Here is a 23,363-nt window from a genome sequence, read left to right on the forward strand (position 1 = left end):
CGAGTTAGAAACGTGTCCGTGAAAAATAGAAATGCTGCGGATTGATAGCGCTGCGGCGCGGAGAGCCGCTGCTGGGACGTTGCTGAGACGTTGCTGACACGCTCCCTGTGGAAATACTCTCATTGATTATAGTATTACCTATCAGCTCCGGTCACCGCGGCGCAGCTGTAACGTGCCGCTGACGGACCCAGTGGAAATTGGGCTTGAGAGTAGTTTATATTTTGGGTAAAGAAGGAGAAAAAAGAAGTAAAATCTTACCTGTATTGTTTGTTTATGTATCATCTGGAGCCAATCAGAGCAGAGTGGGCTCATCAGGAGGGGGGGGGGGCTTAAAGAGACAGGAGCTAAAACGGCTTGTTAGAGACAGAGGCTGAACTGAGGAGCTGCATAAAGAGCCGCTATAAGATAAATAAGACGTTTTTAACTGGAGATCATGCAAAGATATTCCAGTAGAGCCTCAGATTATAAATATAGAGCTTTAAATGTGCACGATAAATACACACACACAATATCTTTAGTTTGTTAGTTCTCACTCGTACTTGGATCAGAACTGGAGGATTAGTAAATTCTTCTTCTTCATTTCATTATTTACGATATTGTTCCTTGATAAAGTTGTAATGTCAGTATGATTTATCTGAATTAGCTTAACTGTATCACTGATCAGCAGGATGTTGGGAGGTCATCTCATGAGATTGTTTGTGTTGTTTCACAGAGAGGCTGCGACTTCTACGAGGGAGTCAGAGCTGGTGAGTCACGACAAGGACAGGAAGGGTGGATGTGATTTCACAGATATATCATCATTTATATGGATTGCACAGAAAGCTATAATGAACTGAAATACAGTGGAAAAAGAAAGAAAAAATGATAGTTGAAATGTCAGTAAAGGTTCAATAAATTTATATTTTTATCCCTCCTCGTGCAAAATTACCATAATATACAGTATATATATAAATGGGTCAATTATGTTTTATTGTGTCCATGTGGTTTAATCAAATTTAAAGAAGTTAAAATGTGAAAATAAACATATGAATAACTTGCACACATTTTTTCTTTGTGGACCCAGCATCAAATTTCTGCTTTTAATCCATTTTGAGAGAATATATTAGAGGATTATGGTAAAAATGTCTAAGTGGTGTAACCATAAAAACTTTATACCAAATAATTCAACTTGCTTAAAAACACTGAATTCTCAATAAAACACCATATCAACTAGTTTGGCATGATCTTACATTATAACTTTTATATTAAATAAAGGTAATGGAATACAATTGTTCTACATATATCATTTAATCTGGAGAATCATGTCGATCAGGAACCATTAAAAAATGTTTTTAAATGAAGTAATTATTAGTATAAGTCCACTTAAATACACTGTAGGTGGATAAAATGTTTAATGTTTAATCATTCTTTAGTGGTTACACCATTTTCAGGAGCATTCAGTCTTACTTGTGGGTAAAAAAAATGGTGCAAATGTCATTTCAAATGATATAAAACCAACAAAAATGCTCGTAATGTACATTTTAACAAACATGATGCTGCTTTTAAGACAATTTTTAAAGATATTTTATTCGTCACTAACCAATATATCTGCAGGGAGTTGATCTTACTTAACTCATTTGTAATGAGTTAGCAATGACTTTGTCAGGTTATGTGTAGGATAAGTAGCTTTTAGTCCAACTAGCAGTGATTTTATAAAGGTGTTTTTTATTTTAAACTCAGTAAAGGTCAACAGAGCTCAGATTAGTTATTCCCTCTTTAGAGCTGAAGCCTGTCACATCTCCTTTTTTCCCCTTTTTAACGTTTTTGACTCTCTGTGTTTCATCAGTTCTGGTCGACAAGGACCAGAGTCCGAAGTGGAAGCCGTCTACGCTGGAGGAAGTGTCGGACCAGAGCGTGGAGCAGTGCTTCTCCTCGCTGGGAGAGAAGGATCTGACTTTCTGATTGTCCCGTCAGCCAGCAGCTGCTTCTCACCTCCGAAAAACACACACACACACACACCACTGAGCCTTCCTCTAAACGGCTACTTCCTGCCTCCCAAAATCTCCGTCATAGTCAGTCATTCAACGGGACTGAACTGCTGAGGATGAAGGGATATAAGTGATGTAGCTATTTTACATCAGGTACACACATAGGTCAGATACTGCAGTGAGTTGATGATTGATAAACTGCTGTGGCACCTCATGTGAAAATGTTGATTTAACACTATGTAAAGGATTGTTATGTTTTGGGTGTTTAATGCGAAGAAATCTTATATCATATTGTCATCATGTGCCATTAAAATAAAAGCTATAATCTTCAGCAACATTTAGTCCTGATTTAACAGATTGAGAGATGTTGTTTGTGTTCTTTGTCGTTATCAGAGGCTCCTACTGTAAACTTTACTCCCTTATTTTCATTTTTACTTCCATAAATCTCCATTAAATCATCATGTTTCAGTCACATTCTCAGCTGCGTGTCGAGCAGTGACCATTAAAGACCGAGCAGTGTTTCTGAGTTTTAGAGAACAGTGAGTTTCTTCTAATTACAATCCAAGGAATCGAGGAGTTTGATATTTGTCAATCATCTAATAAGCAATTCCTGCTGGGTTTAATGAGTTAATCTGTACATTTTAACATTAAGTCTCAGACAGAAGCGCTATGTTAAAGTAATTTTTTTATTAGTGTTTTTAGAGTGACTAACTACATTACTTTATCTGTCGGCCTTGATCAACCCAAACATCTCTGCCTTTACTGCTTTCAGTGATTATTGTCATTATTAATATACAAAACCTGAAGATATTCAATTCACTGTCACATAGGGCAATATATTAATATCAAAATCACGATATGAGATTAGATATCGTCTCATATCACGATATATTTTGGATATTGCTAAATCATAATATGATATTAGTGTTGTCTTTTCATGGTTTTAAAGGCTGCATTACAGTAAATGTATGTAATTGTACCTATTTAGTTATTATATCAACATTACTGATGATTATTATTAGGCCTTTCAGGATAACTACTTATATTGGACGATATATTGTCTCAGAAATAATCGCGATAAACAATATTATTGTCATTTGAATTTCATTTTATACCACTGATATAATGATAATATAATAGTATAATAATGTAAAGGGGGATTAGAGAGTGAGCGCTACTCTTCTGTATAAACACAGACTGCCATTATGTTTAGGGACAGAGTTATTTACCTTTAATTCTTCTGCAGTCTCCACTCAGGACGTCACAGTGAGGAATGGAGGACACTACTCACTTAGCCAATGTGACATGAATAGTCTCTTAGCTGCTAATGTGAAGTGTGGCAATACTGAGGTCAAAGGTCATTTCCATGTATCATACGATAAGTCCATATATAGACATGATGATGTTGATAATTATTGTGACAGGCCTACTTATACATTATATTTACTGAAAGCAGAAACAGTCATTCCCACAATATTGTCGCAATATCAATATAGAGGTGCCAAAAATATTGTGATATTTTATTTTATCTATATATCGTGCAGCTCTACTGTCTCATATATAGAATAGAATCGTCACATATGAGGAGCTTGAAATTGATTATGTGATTATTAAAATAGTTCATTTCCTGTTAATTGATTAATCTTTGCACATAATCAGTTTTTCTCTTCCTGTGCTCTGACATAAATCGGCCGCCAGATTCTGATTCATTGACACTTTTAAACACTTTTTTGTTTTTTTGTGTTTCTGATGACATTTTACTGTAAAATCCAGAGTTGTCTGATTAAAGTTTGCAGCCAGAAATCCCCAAAATATTGTGATATTTCATTTTTTATCTATATCATCCAGCTCTACTGTCACATATGACAAAGAAAAATAGAGAATCGTCACATATGAGAAGCTTGAAATCGATTATTTGATTATTGAAATTGTTAATTTTCTGTTAATTGATTAATCTTTGCAGCTCTATTGGACACATGATCAGTTTTTCTTTTCCTGTGCTGTGACATAAATCCACCGCCAGATTCATCGACACTTTTTTTTTGTTTTTTCTGACATTTTCCTGTAAAATCCAGAGTTGTCTCATTAATTTTTGCAGCCAGAAATCTCAAATCAGCGGCAGAAGACGTCGCTAACAGACTCAGATCAAACATATTTAATGTAAACTTGCTCTGCAGTGAAAGAGAGGAGCCTTTCATCTGAAGAGTCGTACTGTAACGTCGGCCTCGCATTAACATGAGAGCAGTAAATGATCTCACCGCTGAGTGCTGTATTACATTTCCTGTTGGTTTGCTGAAGTGACACAGATCAGTATCATCTATATTTTCTGCAGTGTTGAACTAATACAGATCATATATTTCTAATATTGTCCAGGTTTTGTCTTTTTAGTGGCATTTGTAGTTTCTTTTAGACAAAACTTCAGATTTAGACATGCATCTATATTTTCTAATCTCTTTTAATGATCTTTTCTCTGCATTTTAATGAATTAAAAATGGTGTGAGCAGTTTAAAATGTGTGTGACTTGTCGTGTTTTCACATTTAACTTGTTTCCTTTTCACCTCTTTGTCAGTGGAGAAGCTCGTGAATCAAATCTCCTTATTGCTGCATAATTTATGAGTCAGAGCTGGAACAGATGGCAGTAAAGATGGGTTGGTAATGTCACATAAAATGATTGTGTGTTCTCGTTGAGTGAAGAAGCCGCTCGTACGTCTTTGTGTTCGACGGTTGTGGATGACGGGACTTTTTATGAATTGTAAAAGGCTTGTAAAATGATGACAGTTAGTTATAAACTGTTGCTCAGAAGTCTAGAAAGTAGATATTTTATTTTTTTAATTGCCTTTTGGGTTATAAACTGAGTATCGATGGGAAGACGTTAGTGTTTTATTTGACTAGTAAAGTAACTAAAAAGTTTGTTACTCTCAGTTAGTGATCTCTGACAAAGCTGTAAATGTTCTTTAATCCTAATCCAGATGTTTTTAAAGTGGGAGGCGGGCCTTCAAAACAGTTTCAACAGGCTCCGAGACTTAAAATAAGAAAATATAACATTAGTTATAAAAAGGAGATCATGTATAATACCCTAAATGTGTGACTTTTACTGTTTTCTTTCCTCTATTTTCTCAGAATCATAAACTAATAAATGCCTTCAGACAGTCAGAACTTATGTCAAAAAGCAACATCAGGCTATGAAAACAATTATTTGATTATTAAAATAGTTAATTTTTCTGTTAATTGATTAAACATTGCAGCTCTGTGCTGTGACATAAATCAGCCTCTGGATTCGTTGACACTTTAAAACACTTTTTTAGTTTTTCTGGTGATTTTACAGTAAAAATATAACAAAATATTACATTAGTTATCAAAAGGAGATAACATATAATACCCTTAATGTGTGATTTTGACTGTTTTTCCCCATTTTCTCAGAACCATACACTAATAAATGCTTTCAGACAGTCTGAAGTTAAATCAAAAAACAACATTAGGTTATTTGGGCTCAATGTTTGAGCATCTATGGGATCAAATAACACTTATTATGATTTTACTAATATCTGGTCTGGCTTTTTCAGAGACTATGGTCTATTTATTGTGGTTACTTACATTAGTGGTACTGTACGATTTGATTTATGGAATAGGATATGATTCATTGATTAATTATTATCTGGTTTGACCACATTTGGCTTCTTTTAAGTTATTGTTTTCATTTCTTTTTTTCTTTATTCCCTTTAGTTATCCCAAATATATACTGTCCCTTTCACAATGTGAATTTAGGCACGTTTAAACACATTAAGCAGGTTTAAACTTGAATGTGTGTTTGTATGTGTACATAAGTACTGTGATAATGTCGGTATGTGTGTCATGTGACGCAGCAGCAAATTCCCCTTTGCAGAACAATAAAGTTTATCTTATCTTAATCTTGATCCAACAGGCATCCAGATATCAAGTCTAGTGCGTAGAAAGGAGATAACATATAATACCCTGATTGTGTCATTTTTACTGTTTTTCCCACTTTTAGAGAGTCAGAAACTAATAAATGCCTTCAGACAGTCTGAAGTTGTGTCAGAGATCAACATCAGGCTATCTTAGCTCAATTTTTGAGCATCTATGGGATCAAATAACACAGTTTTTATGATTTGACCTCATCTGGTTTGACTTTATTCAGCTTTTTTTATAAACTATCCTTTTAGGATATGATGACTTTATTATTTATCATCTGGGCCATATTTAGCTTTTTTAAATTATTGTTTTCATTTCTTTATATCCTTTTATTATCCCAAATACATACTGTCTCACTCACCATGTGAATTTAAGCACATTAAAGCACATAAAGCAGGTTTAAACTTGTAAACATATGTTGAATATCTACATGAACACTGTGATAATGTCGGTACGTGTGTCGTGTTACGCTGCAACAAATTCCCCTTTGCAGAACAATAAGGTTTATCTTATCTCAATCTTGATCCAACAAGGCATCCAGGAACTGAGTGAAACTAGGCGAGTAAACTTTGAGACGGGAGAGTTGAGGAGGCGCCTTTTTCCGAGCTCTGTCTGAGACGCTCTGCAGTCTCACAGTTTGACAACCTTCTTCTGTCTTAATCTATCCACAGTTTGTGATACCTTTTATCTAAAGTACGCTTTAATCCTCCCTGCCTGCTTCACATATACAGCTGTAAAGTAAAGCAAAGGCTTTTAAAAATCTTTGTTTCAAGACTCATCGAGCAGACGAGATGACCTCCGCACAAACTGTCGACAGTAAACTTTCATAAACACTGAGAGCACAGTCTGAGTATTTCACCCCACGTCAAAGATAAACCCTTCATGCTTTATGGTCGACCATTTGCTCTTCAAACAAACGCTGGCCGCCATCCAACCTGAAATCCCTCCGTTTGTCCTTCACGCCGCTGAACTTTTAACCTGCTCACACTCACACAGGATGCTGCGTATCCGTGTGTCTTGTTTGACAGGTTTTTTTTTTTTTTTAAATAAATATTTGATCATCTGTCTTCAACCTAACAGCTTCAGAAACCCCACACGTTGTTGTGATTTTTAAATAAAAGTGATGATGAGATGTTTTTTAATGATAGAAGGCGTAAATCTGATTTATTGGCATCATCAGTTTTTACACATACACACTGTAAGTAAGTAAGTACACTCGGCAGGTTAGGCTACATGAATGATGGATGTACTACTATTGGAAAATGCAGAAAAGTCACTCATTTTACATTATTTTATGATTATGTGTTCACAGACTTGTATCATGTTACAAAGCTGCTTCCTGGAGGCAGTTTTTCACTCGTTTGGCAGCAAAGAAATCATAAAAATATTAAGTTCAGCTGATCCTTTTCTCTGGCTGATGGGTCACATTTCTGTATGGCTGCGATTAACGATTATTTTCATTATCGATTCATCTGCTCATTATTTTCTTGATAAATCATTTGGTCTATAAAACGTTACAATTTCCCAGAATCAAAGTTGACGTCCTGAGAAGAAGATATTCAGTTTACTATCACAAAGAAAAGAGTTCATTTATCGTTGAAAACTGCAAATATTGGATATTTTTACTCCACTAATCGACTAATTGTTACAGCTTTACAAAAAACATCTTGTGACCACCTGTGTCAGATCTACCTGCCGTAGGGAATGCATTATTGGATCAGCTGACTTGGCTTTCAGGCAGGTTTTACAGCTTTAAATCACAGGATAAAACCTCATTTTAATCCATTTTGAATTAAAGGAATAGTTGCACATTTTTCTAAGAGAAATTAAACAGACATCTTTCACCGAGTAGAATCAGGTTTGATGTGCAGGAAACAGAAACATAACCTAGTTTATTTCTCATTTTTCTTCTAGCTGCCAAAAGAAAGCTTAAAGATCCCCTCCAGTCATGATTTAGATGTTTTAATCAATAATATTCTTAATTTCAATAATGTGAATTTCTGTCTGATTTTCCACAAATTAAGACATTAAAATTTAATCTCCTCCTCCTCCCTCTTTTAAAAATATATAATCTATGAATATGCATGACATCTAAGCGTCTGTGTCCTGGAGGCTTCAAGCTTTCACACCACTTGAATTAAACCTAAATATTGGACCACAGCTGGCTCCAAACATCACAAATCCTGCTCGTGGGTTCACGTCTTTAACTACGTGAGCAGAAGGGAAACTTTCCACTTTCAGCAGATAAATGTGGAACTGCATATGAATCATTCTGCAAAGTCCAGTTCAATTCTGCAATATTAAAGAAGAAAAACACACTTTTGACTGGAGGTGAACTTTAACACTGCAGCACTAATCTGCAAAAGGGGGTATCTTTCCTCGTGGTGATGATTAAATCCTTCAAAAACAGCAAAAAAGAAAGGTGTGTGTGTGTGGGATGAGTCTGGCAAATATATCAGCACCTCTGTCCAAACACTTCTAAGATAATCTAAAATGGGTGACCTTTTAAAAGCTACAAATCACAGTTTCCAGAAGAAAAAAAGCATTGGCAGCCTTTCAGTCAGTGTTAAAAAGCGTCAACTGGAAGACACAGATGTCCACAATCACGACAGACGTTCACACACACACACACACACACACACACACACAGGATCAGACTTTTAACTTTCTGTGCCGCAAGATGCAGAAAAATCCAAATTCACTGCTTTACTTGTTAGACAACCACAAGATCATGATTTTAAAAAAGAACAGAAAACGAAAGAAAGGAAACAAAGGTCTCTTGTGAATTTGTAAACACAGATGATACCACGGTTTGTGTACTTAAAGGGCTGGTTCACAGTTTTTCAAGTCAAACAAACGTCTGGGGATTATACTGTTTATTATATGAACACTGAATCATTCATTGTGCTTATACTGGCTATTAGAAGATGTCCAAATGTGCTTAAAATGTAATAGATGGGAGACAAAATCCACAGTCCATGAATTTAAAAGTTTATCTGAGGATAATATGAAGCTTGACTAGTCTGAGTTAGTCAAATAAAGTGGATATCTTCACAGTTACAGTCTTTCTTTAGTGAGAAATTCCCTCTTCATGACTTCACAGAGATTGTTTTTCCTCTTTGATTTTTCCTTTCAAGCTGCAGTGGAACAGAAAGAAGGAATTTGGTGCCAAAAAGGCCGTAACTGTGAAAGATATTACCTTGATTTGACTCATTTGGACGACTGAAGACTCACATTAGTCCAAATAAACTCTTCAACACTTTTGCTTGGACGGTAGATGTAGATTTTGGCCCCCAGCGCTTACACTGAAAGTTCATTATAAAAGGATCTTTTCATGGTCAGTATGAACAGGAGGAATGATTACAGCAAGAAATACACGTGTCAATGCTCATTTGGACACCTGACTGTTGCTTTAGGACACACTTGTAAAAGTTGTGAACCCGTCCTTTAAACTTTTCTCGGTGGCGACATCACACTGGAAACCAAACATTTTGCACATTAAAGCTTGACATCAGCATTTATGGCAGGGTCTTTTTTTTGATTTATCGCCTTGGAAACAGATTAGTATTTATCCTAAATGACTTCTTTTTTTGAAAATTATAAAACAAAATGACAAATCATCTTCTAGCATGTGAAAACCTTAAAGAAAAGAAATACTCTCACTTCTCTCTGTTCAACTGAAAACAGCCTTTTGGTTGACAAATCCCGACAATATGAGACGAGCTTATCACTTTATCTGAAGCAAAACAAATGGTATCCGATTAGGAATTAGGAATATGTGGTGTAGAGAATAATGTCATCTCTAATCTTTAATGTGTTGGCAGCATGTTTTTGGATTATTCAGTCTGCAGATTAGTGCAGAAATTTGTTGGGGGGTTTTTTTCATGGCAACATCGTGTTTCCTTTGAGAAAACTCACTGTTTTGCTTGTAAACTGAGACTCTAAAATGCCTTCAATGGGGACTTTTTTGATTGGTACTCTTCACTAAAATGGGCACAGCGCTGAAACAGCAGCTGTACTGCTACGACTCCCCAGTGCAAATATGATACATAATATATATTATATTATTTTTACTGGCCACTGTTATTAAAGAAGACCTGGGGAGAAGGCAAGTGGTGATAAAACCCTGCCACAGTTTTGTTTTTTTTCTTCTGTTTTTATGGCTTATCATTACCTTGGGTTGAAGTTTTCTGTCAGTTCTAACATTTATAGTTGAACCTTACAGTTACTTTGTAATTAAAACAACACTATTCACAGCTGTAGTCACTGCAGATAGCTGTGTGGCAGTTTAAGTGTCCTCATCGATGCTCTTCAGCAGAGCTTAGCGTGCAATGCGACTTGAATTTTGGGTAAATCCCAATGACATCAGTTACAGTACTTGTGCACAAATCTGACCTTGATTTTTTGCCTCTGAGGCCTCGGCTTGTAGCTAAACCATCCGTCTGTCTAACGAACAAAAGACAGACCTTTATAACGTCAACTCTAATAGAAACCAGACAGTATAAAACATAAAATCGTACTGGGCTCATAGTAACATTCATTAAGGACTTGGGCGGTTGTGGATCCCTATTCCAAATATATCTACTCTGTCCCCTGGGATGTATCATGGCCCACTGTTATAGAGCAGCACCACACTATTATAAGATATATATATCTATATTTAATATAATGTATACAATAATGTTCTGACTCATATATAACTGTACATTAGACTGGACTGAACTGTCATGAGTTTTGAGGTTTGCATATTAGTGCTTTTGTCCTCTGTATGGCAGATGGCAGTATTTCTCTTTTAAGCGTTGTACAATGACACAATGTTGACAGAAAACTAGGCCTACGACATTTTACCCAAAACCACTTGGGTTTTTTTTTTTTGTTTTGTTGTTTTTTTTAAACTCCAGTTCTGTTGACAAGCCAAATCCTTCCCGAAAAGTATGTCAATCCTTTCTCATGCCCTGGTTTCTTTGTGGCTGACAGACCAGCAGGCCTTAATGTCAAAGTTGTGTATACAGAATATCCTGGAGAGTGCAGAAAACATCCTTTCCTAGACTCATTTTGACAACCTTGCCCGCTGGATGGATGACTGTGGGCGAGGCTGCCTAATGGCGTCTCCCCGCCGCAACACCTCGTGGGAGGCCATTAAGGGAGAGCCTCATCCCACAACACCTTTCCTCAGACCAGGAGGATCTGAACAGTTGGGGGTGTTTCTAACCTGGTGATACCAGTGTGAGAGATTTCGAGTGAGCGCCTTCTCCAAAATGAAGGGATCTATTAATAACTTCCTCAGTAAGAAGAGAGACTCTTGGCCCCTGGACAGCATCAATGGACGGGGTAGACTTTCACTGGCGGAGGAACATTACGATTCCTGGCAATATCTCATAGGATTTTTTGTTTTGTGATATGAGTCCAACCCAAGAGAGCCAATATCTACTGGGGGAGAGAGAGGGGACAAATAAGGTCTGACAAAGTTGATATCCAACTGAAGACGCTCTACTTCAGAGAGGCTCAGGCTTTGATACAGATAATCACAGAAACGTGAACGGGATCAGAGTGCTTTGGTCGCTTTGGGCGGAGGGTTTTTAGGCTCAATCCAAGTATAATCCAATCCAAAAGTAGGTCAAAACTGATTTACTGACAACTCATTCACACTCCTGCTCACGGCAAGTAGATTCATTGTGAATGAAGGTGTTTGGGACTGATTGGCCTTGTTTCATCACGTGTCCAACCTCCAGTGTCAAACTCAAGCTTGGTCTGATCTTTCCACCGTGACGCACCGTCATCATCTCACGGTACGTCACATTCAATGTAAGGGATGTCCCCATAGCGGCGGTCTACTTCCACCCACTGCTGTACGGCCCGGGCCACGATCTCTTCGGATAGTTTCTGGGCGTATTCCAGCAGCACTGGGTTGATCTGAGGGGAGTTATCTGCAGAGTCCATCTCTGAGTGCACCAAGTAGGCATTCTCGCCCTTCGCCCCCTTGGTTTTGCCGTCCAGCTTTTCCGTGGACTTTGCATTTTGTGCTGCACACTCACTCCTCTTGGATTTGACGCACCCCATACTCTGGGGGGATGTAGCATTGATTTATTTTAGGGTGGGTGGTGGGGGATGTGCAGTGGCAGTAAAGTGCAAAAGAGTCTTTGGTTTCGATTTATAACTCACACACCCACGTTTTTCATTTTGATTTGAAATTCCAGACGTAACTTGGTGCTTACCCTCCACTTCTTTCTTGCTGCAGTCGCCTTTGTGCTGCTGTCATCCACTCAATTGCTCATCCATGTCTGAGTGTCAACATGTGTGTCGATCAGAAGGGTTTACACAGTCGAGGGCGGTGACTTGGAGGGTGATGGGGGGGCGACCGGCTAGGAGGCCCATCCTTGTGTGGCTCTGGCGGCGCCGAAACAGTCAGTCCCGCTCCTCCTTGGGTGACTTGAACTCATCTCTTCCTCAACTGCAGAGAGAAAGAGAGTGGGAGAGGGAGGATTTCAGTGACTTATTTTTCCATCAGAGGCAGCCTAAAAATACCAGATGGCGGGGAACGAGGAAAGGATTGAAAACGATTTTCACAGAGGCCGTGGCCACTATCTGACCCCAGGGCTACAGAGGCTGGCTGAGGGTCAAGGCCTCAGCCGTGCCTCACCTCTGTGGAGTCATTTTTAAACACACTCCTCTAAACATCCAGAGTGTGTTACTCACTCACTCACTCACTCACCCCCCCCCCCTCCTCCTCCTTCTCTACCTCAGAGTGTTTTATGACTCAATCCCCTCTGCCTGTATTGTGTAGCATGACACGGGTAGTCTGTCTCTAGCTTTGAGTGCACTGATGCTGTTTTGTTGTAAGCCTGTGTCTCCCATCTGTTCTACTAACCAAGCCTTGCAGCCTGATTCGCAGTGACAGCTCCTTGTTTAGGACTACAGGCCTTATTGGAGCACAGGAAACATGTGCTTCATTCAGAAAGCAAACACGCAGGCCATGAATGATTTATGCAGAGCTGGGAGTCTCCCTCTGTGTGTAAAACAACGTCTGGAGGTCCAACACATCAACACATGAATCTCAACTCTTTTACAAAATCATCTACCACATCTAACAGCATGTTGATGGGCTTAAATGGTTGTAAAAATGTGCCTAAATGTTAATATGCATCAGACTGTAAAAGCAGCCATTATCTGCCAGACAGATTTGGATTAAGTCTGATTTATTTGAGTTACACTGTGGAGATTTTTGTGTTGTTCAAAAGAGCCTGAATGGAGATATTTCTGCAAAGATTAAAATGAATTATGTGTTGTGATTCAGAAGAGCTCATACATACTTTTAAAGGAGTGTGGCAAACGTGTCAGGTTTCTCTCCATTTCACCAAAAATAATAATAAAAATAATAATCCGGCGAGAGAAGAAATAAAACCCAAGGTCGTTCAAGTAAATCCGGACATCATCTAGTGTCGCGCCGGTTCTTCTGCCCTCTCCTCGCCTCCTCCAACATCACACGCTATTGATTGAATGTGCAAAGAAAACAAAATTATCCCCCAAGTTGCTTCCTCTGCTGCAGTTTTTCTTAATTACTGTATGAAGTGCTCCACTCCAGACTCCAAAAAATATATAATCTTTAAAGAAGAAGAAAAATCCCAGATTGGTGCATCAGACGACAGACTATTTCCTTGTTGCCTCCACGTCGGTCCACAGTGAGTGCAGCTGCTCAGCAGAGGGAGTAGTATTATTATTATTATCAGAGGTCTGGACTGACTTCAGTGAAACGACGCTCCTCGGAAAACAGACGGAGCTGCAGCGTCCAGCAGCCGCAGTGACCGCGGCTCTGCAGCGACACTGGCTGCGCCAACACTGACACCTGCCGGCGGAACTGAGAACTGCAGCTGCAAATATAAAAGCCTGTTGCTCTTCTTGTTTACCGGATTTTTCTCTCTTTTTGTATTGATTAAAAATAAATAAATATATCAACTTTATCTTTTGATTTTCAGTATAATGATACCTCTGGATAACTTTAGAGATTGATAGATAGATAGATAGATAGATAGATAGATAGATAGATAGATAGATAGATAGATAGATAGATAGATAGATAGATAGATAGATAGATAGATAGATAGATAGATAGATAGATAGATAGATAGATAGATAGATAGATAGATAGATACTTCTCTCTACAGTTAGTCTCTTCAGTCATAATTTCCCCCATTGCTTATTAAATTATATCATTCCATGTATATATTCGCAGTCTTGTTCTGTATGTTTTCCTTGTTCTTAATTTTTATAAACAAACACAAAAGTACATTCTAATCTACAGTATGCGATCCATACTGTTCTTCAGAGTTTTCAATGAATAATGACGTTATTGGATGATTGATGAACACATATATAATAATGATAATATAGTCATTATTTCCTAAAATGTACAGAGGATGAATTGAATGAATTATTTTTATTTCAACTCTCTAGTTTAACACTTAACACACCACAAGATAAAAGCATAACAACAACAAAACAATTAAAGAAAATACAATCAACATATGAATATCAGGCGGTGGGTAAGTGCTGTATTTCAACATGCTCATGTTTTAGTTAAAGTTAATATTAAAATTTAACATGGTATGTGGTGTTTTGTGACCAGTTCTTTGAGGCCACTTTAAATAGTTCTGTGAAACACTCAGTTTCAGATTTGTGGGAAGATTATGTATCTGTACTGCTGCACTGTACAGAAATGTGTTTCTGAATATCAAGCAAGGCATGAAGTCTGTTAAGATGATTGTCTCTTGGTAGTGAGAAATAATGAAGTACTTTGGTACCATATTTTGGACATTTTTGTAGGTCAGCAGCATCTTAATATAAATATTTTTCCCCACTATCAACCAGTTAACCTTATTAAAATGTGAAGGATCAAGAAGTGTACATGGATGGACTTTTTATACAACCTGTATCAGTTTATTTTGAGCCTTTTGTAGTTTGAGGTAGTTTGAGGTGTTGTGATAATCCGGTGTACCAGGAGATGGCAGTGTAATCAAACTGACTTTGAACTAGAGCTCCAGCTACTGTGTGAAGAACTGAGCTGTCCAGAAAGGAAGTTTGTTTCTGGCTAACAACTTACCTGAAAGCTGGCCAATCAGAACAAAGTGGTTGATCATTTTATTTTAGAGCCAAAAATAATGTCGTTTTTTTTTCTAAATGTAGGGATAGTCTATTATCTGATAGCCAGCCACTACCTTTATGTTCTATCAATTAAACAGAATAATCATCAAGTCATTTATATATAATAAAGAAAGAATAGAGGGCAGAGGAATGAGGATACCCTGTGGCACCCCACATCCCATGATTCTTGACTCTGAAAGGTCCCATTTACGTCAACCATTTGAGTTGATAGGTATGACTGGACCCAATTTAGGGTCAGCCCACTGAACACTTAACTCTAATAGTTCCCCTTCTTATCCTTTATTAACTTTATACACCATTAAGCAACGGTTCATATACAGATTATAACTGATTTGTAACACATAATGTAAATGTTAGCAGATAAAAAGGACCTTTTAATGGATAATGTTTGTAGAGTCTTTCAATCAAGACGAATATATTTGGCCTCTGAGGGGTTTGACGCATGTTCTGGGAAACAAACCAATGTCCAATACCGTGCGTATCTTTGAGTGCGGTGACCCATTTATTTACAATCAATTCACTAACTCACCTTAGCAAAGGTACAACTTAGTCCGTATGTCATCACAATTAAGTTTCCATTCATCAGTTTCAGCTCATCACAAAGAAAAACGCCACACTGTCACACTGACACAGTAAAAAAAACTGTTTGCTCCCACCTTCACACACCTGGAGCTCATCACCCTGAGCTCATCACCTGGAGCTTACTTAAATGCATTTCCGGTGCTATGCACCACCCACTGTTCAAACACAAAAACGGCATCTGCATAGATATGGTCACCTGTATAATATAAATAAACAAAAATAAAACAAGTAACAAAAAATTATATTATAGCTCCAACAAGGTTGTCAATTTAATATATAATTCTTCTTATCAACATTGTTTGGAGTCAAACCAACAATGAACTGATCCACTAACAAGTATTGCGTGTGTATCCAAAGCCTGACATATCGAGGAACTGCTGCAAAAACTAATAATGTCACTCTATTAAAGGGTCACGTTTACATACCTGTGGACTGTCTCATGGTTTTTACCAGTTATCTCTTATATTCAAGCCAACAGAGTTCACCATCAATTTCTATTAAAGATACATTATTGTAAAAACCAAGAAGGCCACCTAACCACACTTAATGCTGTTCTGAGGATAAAGACTCTTCTGACCATCTGAAAAAACTTCTCTTTTCTATGAGAATAGGTTCTTGAAGGGGACTTAAACAAAATTGCCACAAATGGGAAAATGTCATCTTGGTTTTGGCTGAGTGGGGATGATGGTTCAGCCACATGTCTCTAGGCTGACTAGACACTCAAGTTGTTGTGTGGTAAGTCATACTGATGATCTACCACACGGTGGCACTATCTTCTCATATACTCCAACCATGACAGACTGCGTGCAGGTTTCACAACCAAGAATTCAGAGAAGTCCTGTACCAAGAATTTTATTTATCTTCACTGAATGTTTTAAATCCCTGCTCATAAAACAATGTGTTACTAAATTAGATTTTACACGAGCCAATAAACAGCTTCTCAGAAGGGATAGAAAGGATTTGACTGGCAGTGGGAAAGATTATAACTCTTATTTTTCCTCGAGGATCATATTTATTGCCATATCCATGTTCTGTACAACAGTGTATTTCCTCAAAAGCACAAAGATAATGCAAACAACTTGATAGAACAACCATGCATGCAGTTAGAAGTAATCATTTATCAAAATATCTTATTTTATTATGTATTATTTTCAAAAAGCGTACTCTTAACTTAAATTGCATCATTGAAACTTATCATATTATCTTATTTTCCTTCAAAGATGCATTAAACGATATGTTGTTTTTTATATGGGTTTTATAACTTCAGGCTAATCAGAGTATTACATATTTCACAGATGGTCAGGTTCGTACCACTGCGCTTGTTGCGCAATCACCGCAAGAAAAGTGAATTTATCCATCTGTGGACACGTTCAGCACATGCTCACAGTCTCAATCCCTGTATGGTTTGACAGTGAAAAAAAGTTTTCATGTCAGTCGGTTAAAATTCATTGTTGCCTGTCCAGCCAATCATAGTTTTTGACGACACAAAAGAGGCTAAAGTTGGAGTATAAAAAGGTGTGCGCTAATAAAGTATGATGCCTATCAGTGTGGGACATTAATCCAAACCTAGTTCAGTCGCGAATCAGGTCCAACACACACCACGGGATCTTTTTTAAACCAGACTTCACACCTTAGAGACAATGCATCTGTCTCAGATTGTGCTGTATCTTAGCTTGTTGATTGCTTTGGGTCCAGTAGTTTTGAGTGACCAAGAGACGCACCAGCAGCCCTCCGCCACCAGCCCGGCAGAGACCGAGCAGTGCTCAACCTGCGACGTCCGGCAGCAGATCAAAACGATGCGATTAAACGCGATCAAATCCCAAATTCTGAGCAAACTGCGAATGAAAGAAGCTCCTAATATCAGCCGAGATATTGTGAAGCAGCTCCTGCCCAAAGCGCCGCCGCTGCAGCAGCTTCTCGACCAGTACGACGTGCTGGGAGATGATAATAAGGATGTGGTTATGGAGGAAGATGACGAGCATGCCACCACGGAGACAATTATGATGATGGCCACTGAACGTAAGTTTTTATTTCTCTTAATTTATTGCATGATGAGAAGGACGCGCACTGGGAGTTTATTCTTATCCAAACTAAAGGTTTTACGCACGAAAGAGCGCACAGCGACGCAATCAACAGGCAATAATGTTTTGAAAACATGAGGCTAGAGTTCACCAGGTCTTGAAATGTGGATATAAAGTACCAATTCTTAAAACAGTGTAAGAGTAGGTGCATTTTGACGCAGTGCTAGTGGTTATTACGCACATAGTTTTTAAATAAACTTTATTAGTCCTCTTCCAGAGTTTAAATGTGTCATGGATTTGTATTTGAGCCTGTTTATTTCTGTCTGTGAAATTTCAAGCACACTTTCTCTCCTCGTCTCCTTCCAGCCGAGCCCATCGTCCAAGTGGATGGGGAACCGAAGTGCTGCTTTTTCTCTTTCACTCAAAAGTTTCAAGCCAGTCGAGTATTACGGGCTCAACTCTGGGTGCATCTGCGACCGTCGGAAGAGGCGACTACTGTGTTCCTGCAAATCTCCCGACTGATGCCGGTCGCAGACGGGAGCAGGCACATACGGATCCGGTCTCTGAAGATCGACGTGAATGCCGGGGTCAGCTCTTGGCAAAGTATAGACGTCAAACAAGTGCTGACTGTGTGGCTGCGGCAGCCGGAGACCAACTGGGGCATCGAAATTAACGCCTTCGATTCGAGGGGAAATGACTTGGCAGTGACCTCGGCAGAGCCAGGAGAGGAAGGACTGGTGAGCTAAATCTTTATTTTACATTTGATAGAAACCTTGTAGTCAGCTTTTAAGTATAAGTGATAAAGGAAGAGTTTAATTACATGTGGCATTAATGCAGAGCTGTTTAGTTGAGTTGGTTCAGGATTTAGGACTCTAGTTCAAATCAATATGCATAATTGGACCATCCTCTTTGAGCAATAATCTCTAAAAGTCCATATTCCAGCTGGAGTTTCAAAAATTGCTTTTGGGGTGCTGTATTGTACCCTGCAGAGGTTTTAGTGTGCAGAGAGGCTTTGCACAGTCAGCAGGTGGTTAAATATTCATGCATTTCACTGTTGGAAGCAGGAATCAAGATTTAAAAGACCTTTGAAAGTTGTTAATCAACACAGACTCCATGTAGGCGCACACCTGCATTTGGTCTAATGCCTAGCCCACAATAACCTCAAATCTTAATGCTTGATTACATAAAAGTTCACCTGCCCCACATTCCTTAAAGTATTCTGTGTGACTGTGCAAATCAGAGTAATTGCCTGCACACACACACAGCTACTATCAATGACAAACACACATCATACGGCTCAAATACTGGCACCGGCCTCTGAGGCAATTAGAATACCTAGACGGCTGTGGTTAACCAACCGTCAGATGATTTAATTTCTTTAAAACTCAAAGTTTCATAATATTATCATGCCATGTTTCAAAACCAGCTGCCAAAGGTCGAGGGCGCCAGATTAAAAGATGTAAGCCGAATACTGTCACCCGCCTCCTTTTCGCAAAGCAGCAAAGTATTCACACACGCTCTGTCATTCCAGCAACCGTTCATGGAGGTGAAGATCTCAGAGGGCCCCAAACGTGCCAGGAGAGACTCGGGCCTGGACTGTGACGAGAACTCGCCAGAGTCCAGATGCTGCCGCTATCCGCTCACAGTGGACTTTGAAGACTTTGGCTGGGACTGGATTATTGCCCCAAAGCGCTACAAGGCCAACTATTGCTCCGGGGAGTGTGAGTACATGCACTTGCAGAAGTACCCCCACACCCACCTGGTGAACAAGGCCAACCCCCGAGGTACCGCAGGCCCCTGCTGTACCCCAACCAAGATGTCGCCCATCAACATGCTCTACTTTAATCGCAAAGAGCAGATAATCTACGGCAAGATCCCGTCCATGGTGGTGGACCGTTGTGGATGCTCTTGAGTTGGGACTGAGACCCTGGCAAGAGGGAGGGGAGGACGGGTCTGGCCTCCAACTTCAGACTTTTTGACACAACCAATCCACCAGTTCCAGTGCTTTCCTGCAGAACACAGTGCAATAGAACCAGAGTAGAGGCCACAAACAGCCCGACCCTCCCACAGGGCAGCGCTTTCACAACCGGCATAGCTTCTTTTTCTTTCCTCCAGTGAAATCTTACCCATAGAGGCTTGAAGGATGCAGGAACATACACATAAACACACAAACATAAACACACATATACACACACACACATGCTGGACTCGGGAGTGAATGTAGACAGAAATTTATCAAGTTAACCAAAAACTTTATCCTCTTTTTGTGTCAGCGTTCTGTGCTCTGTCCATTTATTCAAAAAAACAAGCCGACAGATTATTATTCAAACGTGCGCCGTCCACACTCCTCACTTTCAACACTCCACACTCCACTTAGACAAACATTACAAGCTATTACACTTTTTTTTGCTAAGCTATACGTTTGTGATAATCATATTTTTCTTCTTCTTCTACTTCTTCTTCTTCGAGTTATGTTTTCAGAGTGAAACCAGGAATCCTCATGGACTTTTTGAAAGGGCTTGGGAAAAAAAAAAACACAGCTGGAGACTTTTTAAAGTGATATTTCACACTGGTAGAACATGTTTTGTTTTTTTAAGCACACGAAGTAGATTCGTAAGACTCGATGAAAAGATGAAAACTTGGCTGCACAGCAAAGCCTGAGTCACCCCCTACGTTATAACTGCCATTTATTAAAAAAAAAATAAAAAAAACATTTAGAAAACTGTATTGGATCAAACTTGAAGGTCTAATTTAGATTTTTTTGTTGTTGTTGTTGGCTAACGATACTTGTACAGGCGGTGACATGCCGGTTTATCACATGGACCCAAAATGTTCCACCAGGGTGAAGTACCACTTTTGGTCTTGACAGGTCTTCATGCACTCTGCCATATACACACACACACAAACATGCATCCACATACCCGAAGACGCTCTCTATGCTCAGTCAATAATCTCCACTATCCAACAGAACAGTCTGACCTGCCCGATACACTTGAATTATTCTGATTGTAAATTCACATTACAGAACGGAAGGACTTGAACTGAAGGCACAATGAATGCAGCCTACAAATGAAAAAATGTGTTTAAGACAGAGACCATGGATTGTTGAGATGTATGAATGTTGAGATCATGCTTATACTCTGTCTTATAAACAACACAGTTTGCACTATGGCACACCAATAGAGAGAATTGGTTGCTACAAAAGTTGTAAAAACTGATTTTGATATGTTTGCTAATTTGTATTGTATACATATGCCATTGTTTCCATTAGGAGTTGCTTTTCTAAACCACTTTTTGGTAAATGTATAAAAAAAAACACAATCTAGCAAGATAAAAAGATGTAATACGGCAACTCTATATACTTGTTTTAACAAATAAAGTTTCTAGCTTGTTTGTTGAGTTCTGTTTCTTTGAGTAGTTTGTTTCTGAGGTTGCATTCATGCAGTTTTTCCACAAAGGGGTTCATTTTCCATTAATCTGAGCTTTAAGGATGAACTGTAGCATTTAAGGTACATTTAGCTATATACATTCCTGGAATATGTGGAGGATGCAATGTCATACACACTATTTCAGATCCAAAACACATCATTTTAATGTAGTTTATCAGAAGAATAAGCCTTTGAATATGCCTTTGTTTCTGGAGATAGCTTCACATCATTCTCAATCCCAAACTCAATATTTCAGCATCACAACACAACGACCCAAACCTCAACCCTGCAAGCCCCAGTTTCCCGATTCAGCAGCTGAGAATATTTATGTCTTCAACACATGGTGTAAACTGATAAGTTACACAGGCAACGTGTGAGTGTGTGCAAGCAGAAAAGTAATAACACTCACACTCAGTCTACCTGACTACACCTGCACAATCCCATCACCATAAGCCTGGTTTATCACAAGCGAAATTCAGCCCAATTTCCCTGACTTTGCTTTTTTCCAGTGAAGGGATGTTGAAAGTATTGCAGTCTAATGAGAGGATGTGAACTCTGGTGCGCTCTGACAGCATGACCTATTCGACTGACGGCCTCATTGAGGCCTGACTTCCGCCCAGTAGAGGGCGAATTGAGCACTGCCCCTGAGAGCCACTTCCTTTCCTGCTGAGAGCTGGAAAGCTGCCACGACGATCGGCCACAGCGGAGAGCAGACCCCGGGTAGAGTGGATCCACAGAACTTCTTTTCCCCCGAGGAAGAGTTTTACATTCTACCCTTTTCTGTTTTCTGGTGAGGGGGCAAAAAAAAAATGAATGAAAAGATCTTTAAACTAGAGAACGCTCTCGAGTAAAAGTCTTATAAGTGGAAACATACAAGTTTAACAGCACAGGACAGAACCAATTTACAATCTGTAATCTCTATCCTCATATCAGGCTCCTAAAAAACTGTGCTGTTCTTCCATCTGCAATTTGACATGGGCATGAACTTTTTACGAGTCTAATACTCTCCAGCAGTTTACTTTCCCATTATTACTAATGACGCATGTCTTAAAAATTAGCAACTGAGGAGTATAAAAATATAATTGCTCCCAGGTCCCATGTATAAATGTCAGTTAAAGTCCGCCTCCAGTCAAAAATGTGTTTTGATTATTGTTCCTTCACCTGGATGTTTGAGCCTCTCTGTGCACAGTTTGTTTTCACATTCAGCTGCTGGAGGAGGAAAGTTTCTCTGCGTTCACCTTAAATCTGAATATAAAGCGTGAATTTAAGATTTTGTGACATCACAACTAGTTTGGAGCCAATCATGGTCCAGTATATAACTTATATAAGTGTGATATGGAAACCTGAAGCATCCAGTGCACAAACACTGAAAATAGACTTTACAGTGAAGTAGAAGACATCTTGTTTCCTGCAGTTAAACTTAAGAAAATGAAAAATATTTGCTTATTCATTGATTCTGGATGGATTCAATATAAGAGATTTAGTGAATGTAATTTTAAGACGTTTTAACAAGGTAATCAAACTTTGCACACCAGATGTGGAAAAACTACACCAGATACAAATTATAACTCTAAACAGAACATTTCTGCATCTCTTAAAAGTCTGAATGGGATCTTTAAACTTGTGTTCATTGTTTTCAATTGTTTTAAAGTGAACACAACTTGGCAGAGCTGCAAAAATATTCATAATTGGGAATATTTCTGGTTTCTTTATTCATCTGTGACAATAAACTGAATATTTTTGGGTTGCTGCTGTTCAGGACAAAAGAAGACATTTGAGGTTGCATCTTGGGCTTTGGAAAATCAGCTATCAACATTTTTAACCTTTTTCTGATACTTTAATCAAGAAAATAATCATTTATTGGTAGTAAAAATAATTGTTAGATGCGGCCCTACAACTTTACCACTTTACATTTATGTTATAAAGTAAATCTCTTCTACAGATTTGATTTTTGATTGATTAGATACGTAAAGGAAGCTGGTGAAAAGAAGAAATAGAGTGAGATAAGGTAAATATGATGAAGCTATCAACAGATGTAAACAACAGTATAAGCTGTTCTGATTCCGCAGTGTTTATCATGCCCGGGTGCATCATTTCACTAAGTGCAGTAATTGCTGCTGTCTGCTTGTTTCGAGCTACGAGAGCTGGGAAACATTTTGACTTGAGCATCGCTACATCTGTCAGGAGTCAGACCCTGGAGGACTGCATCCGCCAGCGACATTCCACCTCTGACAGGTGAGGAAGTGAGAGTGAGAGAACGGGAAGAAGGATGTTAG

General features: G+C 38.7%; 3 protein-coding genes across 3 annotated transcripts in view; 2 read left to right on the top strand and 1 right to left on the bottom strand.

Moving 5' to 3' along the window:
• hibch (3-hydroxyisobutyryl-CoA hydrolase) overlaps positions 1-2,259 on the top strand; it is a 36,295-nt gene extending 34,036 nt beyond the window's left edge. The window contains exons 13-14 of the mRNA XM_062431429.1: positions 713-746; positions 1,826-2,259. Coding sequence (XP_062287413.1) covers positions 713-746; positions 1,826-1,941 — 150 coding nt within the window. The 3' untranslated portion in view covers positions 1,942-2,259. The remainder of the gene's footprint in view (positions 1-712; positions 747-1,825) is intronic.
• Positions 2,260-11,681: 9,422 nt separating this feature from the next.
• LOC133993426 (small membrane A-kinase anchor protein-like) lies at positions 11,682-12,113 on the bottom strand. Its single transcript, XM_062432377.1, has one exon. It carries the CDS (start codon positions 11,955-11,957, stop codon positions 11,682-11,684), a length of 276 nt encoding a protein of 91 aa, XP_062288361.1. The 5' UTR covers positions 11,958-12,113.
• Positions 12,114-17,278: 5,165 nt separating this feature from the next.
• mstnb (myostatin b) lies at positions 17,279-19,668 on the top strand. The gene is made up of 3 exons (XM_062431274.1): positions 17,279-17,657; positions 18,026-18,396; positions 19,191-19,668. Exons 1-3 carry the CDS (start codon positions 17,279-17,281, stop codon positions 19,569-19,571), a joined length of 1,131 nt encoding a protein of 376 aa, XP_062287258.1. The 3' UTR covers positions 19,572-19,668.
• The last annotated feature ends 3,695 nt before the right edge of the window (positions 19,669-23,363 follow it).

This window comes from Scomber scombrus, chromosome 13, assembly GCF_963691925.1.
Source record: "Scomber scombrus chromosome 13, fScoSco1.1, whole genome shotgun sequence".
In the NCBI taxonomy this organism is placed as follows: domain Eukaryota; kingdom Metazoa; phylum Chordata; class Actinopteri; order Scombriformes; family Scombridae; genus Scomber; species Scomber scombrus.